This window comes from Sinocyclocheilus grahami, unplaced genomic scaffold (genome assembly GCF_001515645.1).
Source record: "Sinocyclocheilus grahami isolate Dianchi unplaced genomic scaffold, SAMN03320097.WGS_v1.1 scaffold2478.1, whole genome shotgun sequence".
NCBI classification, from domain to species: Eukaryota; Metazoa; Chordata; class Actinopteri; order Cypriniformes; family Cyprinidae; genus Sinocyclocheilus; species Sinocyclocheilus grahami.
This window is the reverse complement of record NW_015507657.1, coordinates 10086-21246: the sequence shown is the minus strand read 5'-3', so window position 1 is coordinate 21246 and position 11161 is coordinate 10086. Positions and strand designations below refer to the sequence as shown.

Below are 11161 nucleotides of genomic sequence, written 5' to 3'. Positions count from 1 at the left end.
ATACCTAGTGCAGCTTTAGGTTTCCAGGTAAAGCACGATATTTCTGTCGTTCTGATAATTCGCTGTGAACCCACTGTTTCCTAAGAATGTGTCGATTAATGTAGACTGACGTTGTTCTAATTACTTCGTTTAATAATAAAGAATGTAGTGTAGCGCACAGACTTTATAATCATTGTGAAATTGCTGTTTATTTTGCTGCACCGGCAGTTATAGGGTTAATGCGGGAGAGACGAACGAGTTAGTTAGGCTGCTGTGCCTGTGATTCAGCTGTTCTGCGTTCTGATTAAAAGTTAAGACACAGAGCGTCTTTTGTCTGGCGTTCTTCAAACATTACAGTAGACATATTATGGTTTACAAACTGTATTGTTTCATCAGTTAGTCACGTTAGCACTCGGCTAACGTATCCACCATTATTGTTTTAAGTGTTCACAGTTTAGCAGCTAAACTTTAGCTGTGGGCACGATTCGAATATTATATTCGATATTCGAATATAAGTGTTTTTGTATTTTATGTCATTAATATAAGAACGGATTGGAGCACTATATTATTGTTTTATGTAAAGGTGCTTTGTCAATGGTAGCGCTCGCTAACTTACTCAAGGACTCCTCTCTGTGCCAATCACAGCAGGCTTGACCAGCTGACCAATCAGAGCAGAGTAGGCTTATGGAAGGGAGGGGTTTGCTCCAAACTTGCTTGGACTGAATCGTTTCGAAATCATTTGGCAAATGACTCTGATATTAAACATTACAATGTTTTCTGACCTTAGATGCATTTAAACCTGTTGTAGGGGACTCCAACACAATATTAGGACACTTTAAAATACCATATGACCTGCTCTTTAAATACATTATATATAAAACAGAAAAGTTATTTTAGACTGTAATATTTCACAATATTACTGTTTTTACTATACTTTTCATCAAATAAATTTATGAAATATTTATAGATGGATAGATAGATAGATTTAATATTAATAGTTGCTACAGTTTCTTCAATGTCACATGATCCTTCAGAAATCATTTTAATATGGTTATTTGCTGCTCAAAAAAAACAACACATTTTTTTAGTATTATCAATCTTTAAAACTGGTGCAGCTTAATCATTTTGTGGAAATTATTAATATGAAAAGTTCAAAATAACAGCATTTGTTTGAATTAGAAATCTAAGAAATATTTCAAATTTAGAAATATTTGTCATTTATAACTTAATTGATCAAATTGAATTGAATTTTTTTTTTTTTTTTACAAATATTTTAATAGTTAATAATAATTTAATGATTCATGCAAAAAGTCTAATAAGTCATTTAAAGTTATAAAATTACTAGTAAAAAATACTGACCAGTTATACCAAATATGCACTTCCATCATATAACAGTCATGTTATTTGCCAGATACGCATAATCAGTTTTACGTAGCTTATGCCTGTTTAGCATCAGAGCAGCTGCGTTTGTTCATTCCCCTCCTCATCATATTTACTGTGATGGTTATGCGTGTTCACAGTGCACAGGTCGATGTCTGGGGCCTGCGGTGGCCGCGCAGAGCAGAAGCGTCTCGTGCAGACACTTCAGCAACTCCACTTCCAAAACCTGCGACCCAAAAGAAAGGTGCCAGACTTGTTATGCAATATTCAGCATCACTTATTCTCACATGCACAGCTCTGTTAACGTGTTATTTCTCATGATCTGGTTGTCCAACACCTTTCAGGCCGTCATCCGTGAGGAACTGCTCGTCTGAGATGTGTGATGTGCACTGGAAGGTGTTCCCGTGGAGGACGTGTACAGCGGCATGTGGCAGCGGCTTCCAGTCCCGTCGAGTGGAATGCATCCATCAGCAGAACAAGAAAACCCTCCCCGACCAGCACTGCGCCTGGCAACGGCGGCCTTCTACCTGGCAACACTGCAACATCACTTCCTGTGGCAGTGAGTCTCTAATAACACCTTGTTATAAAGCAGAGCGGCAGTACGGTTCGGGGAATGTTTGCCCTCGTTCGCCACCTTTAGAGCGTTCATGTTTTATTAGGGAAAATATTAGCGACCTGAGGGCCAAATATATTGGCTTGTTCCGTCACTCGCGAAGTCCAAGTTATCACAACGTCCCAAGAGAACTCGCTCTCGTTCACAGGTTTTTCTTCGTTTTTTTTTTTTTTTTTTAAGTTCGGTCATTTCAGGAATCCTCTCTGTCCAAACGTCTGCTTTTTGTTCTTCGCTCTTCTGTGGTGAAACTTAATGAAACATCATTTTTGTGTCACCTAACTTGTTTCTTGTGCAGAAATGTTTAATGAAACAACACCTTTAGAGTGTGAAGCCGTGGTCACGCTAGACTTTGAAAACGAAATGTTGCTTCACACCCCAGCGAACATGATATGATATCACACTTCTTCTTTTTGAGAAAAAATGAATTACTGTGAGCAGCAACACTGCTTAGTTTTCTTTGACTTGAGGTCAGTCTGTGACGTTTAGATCCTCAAATGTCTTTGTGCTATGTGAATTTGCAGGTCAGAGTTCACCAGACTTGAATTTGAATTGTAGCAGAGGACAAAATGAATGTGATTGAGTTAGCATTTCTGGTTTCCCACGATTCTGTGTATTAATGTCATTGGAGCAAGTCCCACAATTTCACAATAATCTTTGTAAAAAAAATCAATCCAAGATCCTAGGTGGACAAAGCAAGAGGAACAGGAGCAGGTGTTTCACATCAGATATGTTACTGTAGGGTGTATGTAGCAAGATTCGTTAGATACGGGACGGAGGAGGCGGGAACATTAATTAACAACTCATAAATGAACAAGCAAAACACACACAAAACATAGTGTTCTAGGCCTGGTCCTCCTGTATTAGCACTCACATCAGCAGCTTATTTTATTTGATTGTTTATATTATTTTATAATTTTATTTTTTAATATTAAGAATAATTATTAATAATGAATAATAGTTATTATTGTTGTTGTTGTTGTTATTAAAGACCAACAAAAGACTGAGGACTGCCATTATTAGTTATCTTTTCATATTTAAATTAGTTTTTGTTTAACTAGTTAATTCATTCATAGTTCATTCGGTTCATTGTTTTGGAAAACATTTAAATGCTGTTGTTCACAAACTCATTTATTTTATTTGATCTGTGGAGTATAAAGTAGATAAGTAGATATTTAACCTATATGAAAATATATTAATAACAATGAATAATAAAGCATAATAGTTATAATAATAATAATTAAAGACCAACAAAAGACTCCGAACTTTCATTCTTATTTATCTTCATATTTAAATTCGTTTTTTTATTTAACTAGATAATTCATTCCAAGTTAATTCAGTTCATTGCTTTCGAAAACATATTTAAATGTTGTTGTTTACAAACTCATTTGTGTAAATAACTTATATTTTCTGATTATTTGTCTGTATTTTTAATACGTTGAAATTTGCATTTGTTTGCCAACTAATGAGTGGATTGTGCTTTTGACAAGTATGATTTCCAAACGTATATTTTGAATAAGCGTTGTTTTATATTTGTGCTTCTGTAGGTGAGTGTAAGGACAGAACCCACTACTGTCCTGTGGTCAAACGCCTCAAGCTTTGCACCGTGGATCTGTACCGGCAACGCTGTTGCCAGACCTGCTCACAGGACACCAGCGCCACCTAGTGACCCAAACCAACAGACACCCTTTTCAGTCACCGCCCTGATTGTCTCTCGTAACACAGCCAGCATATTATTCAATCTTACAAACAAAAAGGACACCTGGAGTGTATGGACTAAAATATATCTGGACTACACTTTCACTGGATGCTTTCCCACAATCATCAGAAGTCCAAAGAGAAAATCACTTGATGAGATTTGAAACTTCTCTCTTCACCAGCTTTCTCTGCAGATCTCATTTGATCTTGCCCTGAAAGTGATATTATATGTGTATTAATTTAAGATTTTTACTTGTGAATATGAGAGGACAAATCTTATCGGACCATTCACCAACGTGAAGGAAATATAAAGGCCTCTTGGGTGTACATGATGCACTGATACTAATAATATCAGTAGTACACAGCTTGGAGTATTAAGAGTATTTTTTTTTTTAAGTCAGAGTCCTACCTTGAAGTCAACATGAAATGCTGTCACAACCCATTTTACTTCTCTAATCTGATCAGAGGCAGACAGGACATTCAACAAGAACAATGTGGGGCGGGGCTTATTGTATTTATAAGGATTTGATTGGCTCGTAAATGGAATCAGGTGGTCAGAGGGGAGGAGTTAGAGGAGTAAGAAGGATTTGTGATGCCAGCCGAAAAGAGAAATCGTTTCAGAGGGAAGCAAGTTTTATGGAAGTTTATTTCCACCACTGAATGAAAAATAAAAACAGTAATTCTGACTTTTTTTACTCGTTTATATCTTACAAAGTAGTTCTTTTTTTTCAAATATCAAATCTGAGTATATATCTCACAAGTCTGACATTTTTCTTGCAATTCTGAGGAAAAAGTCAGAATTGCGAAGTATAAACTAGTAATTCTAAGAAGAAAAGTCTGAATTGTGAAGTATAACCTCACAATTCGGAGAAAAAAGTCCGAATTTGGAATATTGTCTAAAAAAAGAAAGAAAGGTAATTACAACTCACAATTTGGACTTTTTTTCTCTTCTCAGAATAGCCAGTTATAAACTCACAATAAGAGTTTTCTTCTCCAAATTGGAAGTTTATATCATAATTCTGAGTTTATATTACAAAAAAGTTCAGAGTTGTGAGATATAAACTGAGATAAAAAGTCACAATGAACATTTTATTTTTTATTCTTTGGTGGAAGTGAGCTAAAGTTATTATATTTTGATAAACATTACAAAGACAAACACAGTAGCATGTTTTAAGTAAGTAAAAAGGCTCCATTTTGTTTTCATGTTGACTCTAATATTAAATAATGATGTTTTAATATGGACGTAGAATGAATGACCCGTTGACTGATTGAAATGGCATGTGCCATAAAAGTCACATTCTCCAGCCGTCTTTTAGATGTATGTTTTGTGTTCAACCAATGTGCTGCATTGTAAAATATGTCTTGTATATAATGTGTTTTTAAGTGCAATATTGTACATTGAGTGTAGAAAGTTTGGATTTTATTTTCTTACTTGGTTTAGTTTGTCTTTATAATCCATATTTAAGATTAAACCCAACACAGACCTACGTACTTATAGCACTTGAAGTGAATTATCTATATCTCTAATATAATGGTTTCCTACTGGCCTTTATGCATGCATTTTAAGTAATGAACAAATGTTGTACATAAGCCACTCACCAAATTTATCCATTAATTTAATTCATTGCATTTTATTGCTACAGTATGTGGAGGAAGCGCCGGTTTTGGTTCTGTACATGTCAATATTGCAAACAGTCTATGTGATATAAAAACAATAAATACAGTTTTACCACTCAGTTTAGAATAATTGATCTTTGTATTCTATATTGTGGTTAAAACAATCAATTATTGTGTATTGCAAAAAACGTGTTTTATGTGGTTAACTGTTGTTCAAAAGACCACATTTATTTGATAAAAAATACAGTAATATTGTGAAATATTATTACAATTTAAAACAACTACTTTCTATTTCAATACATTTTAAAATGTAATTTATTCCTGTGATGAAAGCTGAATTTTCAGCATCATTCCTCCAGTCTTCAGTGTCACATGATCCTTCAGAAATCATTCTAATATGCTGATTTGCTGCTCAAGAAACATTTCTGATTATTATCAGTGTTGAAAACAGTTGTGCTGCTTAATATTTTTGTGGTAACCGTGATCCATTTTTTAAAAGATTCTTCAAAAGAACAGCATTTATTTGAAATAGACATCCTTATACATTATAAATGTCTATGTTGTCACTTTTGAATAATTGAATGTGCTCTTGCTGAATAAAACATTTAATTTCATTTTTTTTTTTTAATTACCGCAAAATTTTATATGGTAGTGTAGAAGTGATTTTGATATTGAACTAATTAATTGGTATTGCTAAAATCTGATTTATGACATATTATAGTACTGCATATTTTTTTATCCTACAACTGTACTGCAGTTTCATCCTATTGAAAATTTTAAACTAGCTATGATTTAAAACTATGCATAATTAATGTTTTATGAAATATAGTTCAATCCACTGACCTGTAACCATAATTAATTACGATTCCCCGTAGGATTACAATAATTTAGAGAGATCATATTGTATGCTAGTTTCCTTTTATAGAAACAACATGATGACTTTCTTAAGCTGTCAAGACCATTTCCTTTGGCGTCTCAATCTTGTCAGCAGACATCATCTTGCGGAAGAAGCGGTGGCCTCGATCGTCGTAATTATCGAAAACAAACCCTGGCGGAGACTCAAAACTGGCTGGACACACGCTGATCTTCTTGGGCGTGAACTCTGTACGGTACATGGTGTCGTTCTGTAGGGGAGCGTCGGTCCGCAGTGGTGCGTTTTGGGGCTTGAAGCTGAAACTAGGCTGAGCTTCATGCTGAATGAAATGAGCCCTGAAGGTGGTCAGATCTTCCATTTTCCCACTGGCTCGCTGGATTTCCTCTTGTTTCCGGATCATGCTTTGACGGGGAGCTGCCCACGGCTGGAAGTCGTCTCTCATGGTGGTGCTGCCCTGAAAGGGCCTGGAGGACTTAGTGGGAAGTGAAAAGGGTTTGGCGGAAATGAAGGGTTGGATTTGGTGCTTGATGTAGTCGGTGTGTGAGGTGGTAGTCAGGTCCATGTGCTCTGTTGGACTCATATACTCCACCGACTTCTGCACCTGCCGGAGGGATACGGGCCACTGCTGGAAACGGTCACGGAATTCCGTGCTGCCCTGGAAGGGCTTGTTGGAGGCCACTTTGAGCGGCTCAGGCTTGCAGCTTTTGGTCAGCGGATTTGGCAGGCCTTGATAGTCTTGTCGATGGGTGGTGAGGTCCTGGAAAGGTTGACTGTTGGGTTTGTATTCTATTGGCGGTTTAACGTACCGGGCTTCTAGAGCATGTGGAACATAGGAGAGCTTGTTGCTGGTCATGTTTTCAAAAGGAGTATCGGATAGCTTGGCTATGTTAGGGGGCTTGTAGCTCTCACGTGGCACTAGGCCTCTGTGGACGAAATCGTCCTGGAATGTCGTGGAATTCCCAAACTTTGTAACAGGGGGTTGATACGGTGTGTCAGGCTTAGTCAATTCCCGTCTGCTGATCTCCCACTGACGAAAATCCTCTTTAAAAACATCATACAAAACTTTTACTAACAAACAAAAGCATTTACTGTAATAACTTCTTTTTATGCATTTTAGCTTTTGTACTGTGTACTGAAAATATTGTTGGCTTTTATGATATACTACTGTATGTTTGGGGTCGGTAAGATTTTTTTATGTTTTTAAAATAGGTCTTCTATGCTCACCAAGGCTACATTTGTTTTGATCAAAATACAGTAATATTGTGAAATATTATTACAGTTTAAAATAACTGTTTTCCATTTGAATAGAATTTGAAATGTAATTTGAGGCAAAGCTGAATTTTCAGCAGATTCAGTGTCACGTGATCCTTCAGAAATCATTCTAATGCTGATTTGCCGCTCAAGAAACATTTCTTCTTATTATCTGGTATTTTTGTGGAAATCTTTTTTTTTTTCAGGATTCTTTTACTGTCACTTTTGATCAATTTAATGCATCCTTAGGGATTCTTGAAAAATAATACAAAAATAAAATCTTACTTGCCCCAAACTTTTGAACACTAGTGTTTATGATGTTCCTTATAAGTTGTTGATTATAAATTCATTTAAATTTAAAAATACTTGATTTAATATAAGTAACAGCAGATACTTAGATAAGGCTGTTAATAAAAAATGTTCCAGTTGTTCAGTGTGTGTATTCTGAAACTGCATGCTCAGAAACCATCACATGACCTAACTGACCTAGATTCTCATTACCTTTATAGGTGGGTACGGTGTCCAGTTTTGCATTTGTGGTATATACTCTCTCTTGCGGACGTGTAGGAACAAATGGTTGCACTTCATATGGGTTGAAGTCTTGTTTATAGGTCGTTCCTAAATCAATCTCTCCAGGCTTGGGCTTGTACTCAGCATGCGGCTTCTCAGGGCGATGGGTGACCACATACGGGACATAGTCTGTCCTGAGAAAATGAGAAAACAAAAAAGATTATATGATGATCTGAAGCCTATAGAAAGACATAGAGGAGCCGTTCTAACATCTAGTGTGCTGCCACTTTGCATGTAAAAAACACTTATCGAATCCTTGTGAGTAGATGTATGTATACAACTGTGTCAATTATTTGACTAAAGATTAGCCATTAATTCCCAGAATGTACCTGAAGGTGGTTGTTCCTTCCATCGTGTCCTGATGAGCTTTATACTGCTGTTGGGGCTTGACGCTCTTGGGCCGCGTGTGCCCTTTATAGGCGGGATACTTCTCTGAGTACTCTGACAACACATTAGTCTTACTGCCTTTCTTGTAAAGTGCCGTGGGCTGGTGTGTGCAACGGTGGCGGCTGAAGATAATGGAGAAGCATTTACGACAGAGGAGCCATTTAAAATAAAATGATACTTTTGAGAAGACATAAACTCATTAATATGTCTTTCACCAAGAGATTTTTCTCAAGTTTCCGCGGCACTTTTACTGAACATGTTTGTGGAGTCCAGGGCAACAACTATACAACAAACTCTGCCACTGACTAAAGCCGCCATCCTACACACATAAATACACTTGATTCTCTTTATATTATTTTCTTTGCACTACAAGTGTTTTGAGGACTTGCATTTGCTTGAAACTGAAAAGAATTAAATTAAATTAAATTGACCACCTGACATTTTTTTCACTACTTCCCTATGAATTATGCAATGATATAAAATGGAAAATAACATAAAACAAAATAAAACATTTTTTTTTATCAATTATTGCAAAATTATGATCGTAATTTATTTGTTTTTGATTTCCAAACCATTATTAAAAGGTATTAAAATAAATGTAATATTAATATGTCCGTCAAGGTTTGTTTTCCGCATTTGTTCCATTTTACGTTAACGTTACTTGATATTCGAACCATTTACCCATCAATTATTCAAAAATCCTTCTCGGGCTTCAAATATTACTACAAAAACAAACAAACACATTTAAAAAATACTCTTACCCACAGCTGCACATCTCACAGATACAAAGGCGCGTCATTTTCCTCGGTTTTTTTGAGGAAAGTTGTGAATTTCCCTCACTTACACACTGCTTCACTGGCGTTTGTCGTGTACTTAGCGTCTCGTTTCCCCGGCAACTACTGTTTGCAGCGTCCTGGTGACGACGCAGCGTAACGTATTACGTAGGACGCTGCAAAACGCACATTTGCACTTCCAGGACTGGAGGAAACATGTGAGCAGTGTTGCCAGATTGCGCGGTTTTGAATTTGATTGTGCAGGTAAAAATTGGCTTGGGCGGGTGGACAAAATTTGGGCTGGTTTGGGGTCAGTTTGGCGGTTTTCAAACATATAAATTGCATAGGCTAATTGTTTAACAAAACAAGCCCAATTATGTATACTGCATCCAATCAGTTATCATAACGTTACACACACACACACACACACACACACACTGATGTAAACGTCGACAGTCGCGCTTATCACGAGGGCTCAGCAGACAGACGTTATGATTCATGAGGGACAAGTTTTTAGCGTGATAAGTTATAACGTATCTGATTTTGAATGTAGTATGACTGTATATTCAAGTAATCACAATGCCTAAATATAAGTTAAAGAGTGGGAGAGTGACTCGACTCTCAAAAGGTGAATTATTGTGGAGTGAGATGACACGAAGGCTCTATCACTGCAACTCCGAAATCAGAGCACATTTGAATGAATCATAACCGAAACTAAATATGTCGGTTTATACGATCATGTGTTTTATCTTTTAAACGTCCAGATTGGTAAATCCTTGAAAACTGCTTGGACTGGGCAAAGTTCAGTATTATGTTCTACAATATGAACTTAACAAGAGGCTTCCTCTAGTTCTGTGTAAAATTATAGAGCGACACGAAGGTAAGCGCATTATTGTTGTTATTTTTTTAATTGTAGGATTATAATTAAGTATCAATGAATGACAGTTTTGAGTTGACTGTCATGGTGTGCGCATGAACGAGTGTGAAATATCTGCTTATTATTATGCGATCCTGGCATTATATGATGAGATTTTAAAGGGATACAGTTCACCCAAAATATTAAATGCTGTCATCATTTACTCAGTTTCGTTGCTTTTTCCTATCACTTATATTGGGCACTTTTTGCATCTAAACTGGATTATCCTGACTGCTGACATTGAAAATCATGCATGTGTTGTTTCAAGGGTATCGGCTAATTTCATGATTGCCGATTTGACAGCGTCTGCTTGCATATTTTATTCTTGTTCGGTAGCCTAATTCTCTTTAATGTAGGCTATTCGTACGGTGGCAGAGAAGTGCGAAACAAATTACAATTCTGAAAACAAAATAACCAAATTACAAACGCAAATACAAGTCTAAAAAACAAAATAACAATTCAGAAAACACAACAACAATTCAGAAAACATTATACCAAGTCAGAAAACACAATGACAAATCCGAAAACACAATAACAAGTCAGAAAACACAACGACAAATCCGAAAACAGATTTACAAGTCAGAAAACACAACAACAAATCAGACAAACCGGAAAAGGTAGGTATAGTTTGAGACGGCGCCATTGGTTTGGAATTACTCACCACTGACTGGACGAGACATCTGTCAATCAACGTATACAGGGAAGAACCAGCCAAAGAACAGCAGAGTCGTGGTAGAAAGTTCGGAGAGGGTATTGAAGTAGCTCAGTTTAAATGTATTGTATGAATTGCCCTTACTCTGGAATAAAAAATACGGGTTGTCTATTTACATTTAGTTAAAAGTAAATCATCAGCTCCAGTGGCGTAGATGGATAAGCGCGTGTCGTTGGCTTTTTGACGCGATCGACCCGGGTTCGAGCCTGTCTTTTGCCGAACTTTTTTTTCCTCCCTTTTCAAATCTCGTATTAGCAATGGATTCTATTTACACATTATCTGCACTTCAGTATTGTAGTACATTATAAAATAGTATGCAATAATAACGTATTGAGTGTAAATTATAATTAAAATTTTAATTATTAAATGGATGCCACCTTATTGGTACAATAAA

General features: G+C 36.3%; 2 protein-coding genes across 2 annotated transcripts in view; one reads left to right on the top strand and one right to left on the bottom strand.

The window, feature by feature from the left end:
• LOC107575138 (ADAMTS-like protein 1) overlaps window positions 1-4333 on the top strand; it is a 24890-nt gene extending 20557 nt beyond the window's left edge. Inside the window, exons 8-10 of the mRNA XM_016261553.1 lie at window positions 1500-1603; window positions 1704-1918; window positions 3517-4333. Coding sequence (XP_016117039.1) covers window positions 1500-1603; window positions 1704-1918; window positions 3517-3635 — 438 coding nt within the window. The 3' untranslated portion in view covers window positions 3636-4333. The remainder of the gene's footprint in view (window positions 1-1499; window positions 1604-1703; window positions 1919-3516) is intronic.
• A 1895-nt stretch (window positions 4334-6228) lies between these two features.
• On the bottom strand, window positions 6229-9188 carry LOC107575137 (stabilizer of axonemal microtubules 2-like). Its single transcript, XM_016261552.1, has 4 exons — window positions 9128-9188; window positions 8309-8488; window positions 7911-8113; window positions 6229-7199 (listed from the first exon to the last, which is right to left on the bottom strand). Exons 1-4 carry the CDS (start codon window positions 9163-9165, stop codon window positions 6229-6231), a joined length of 1392 nt encoding a protein of 463 aa, XP_016117038.1. The 5' UTR covers window positions 9166-9188.
• Window positions 9189-11161: the final 1973 nt, after the last annotated feature.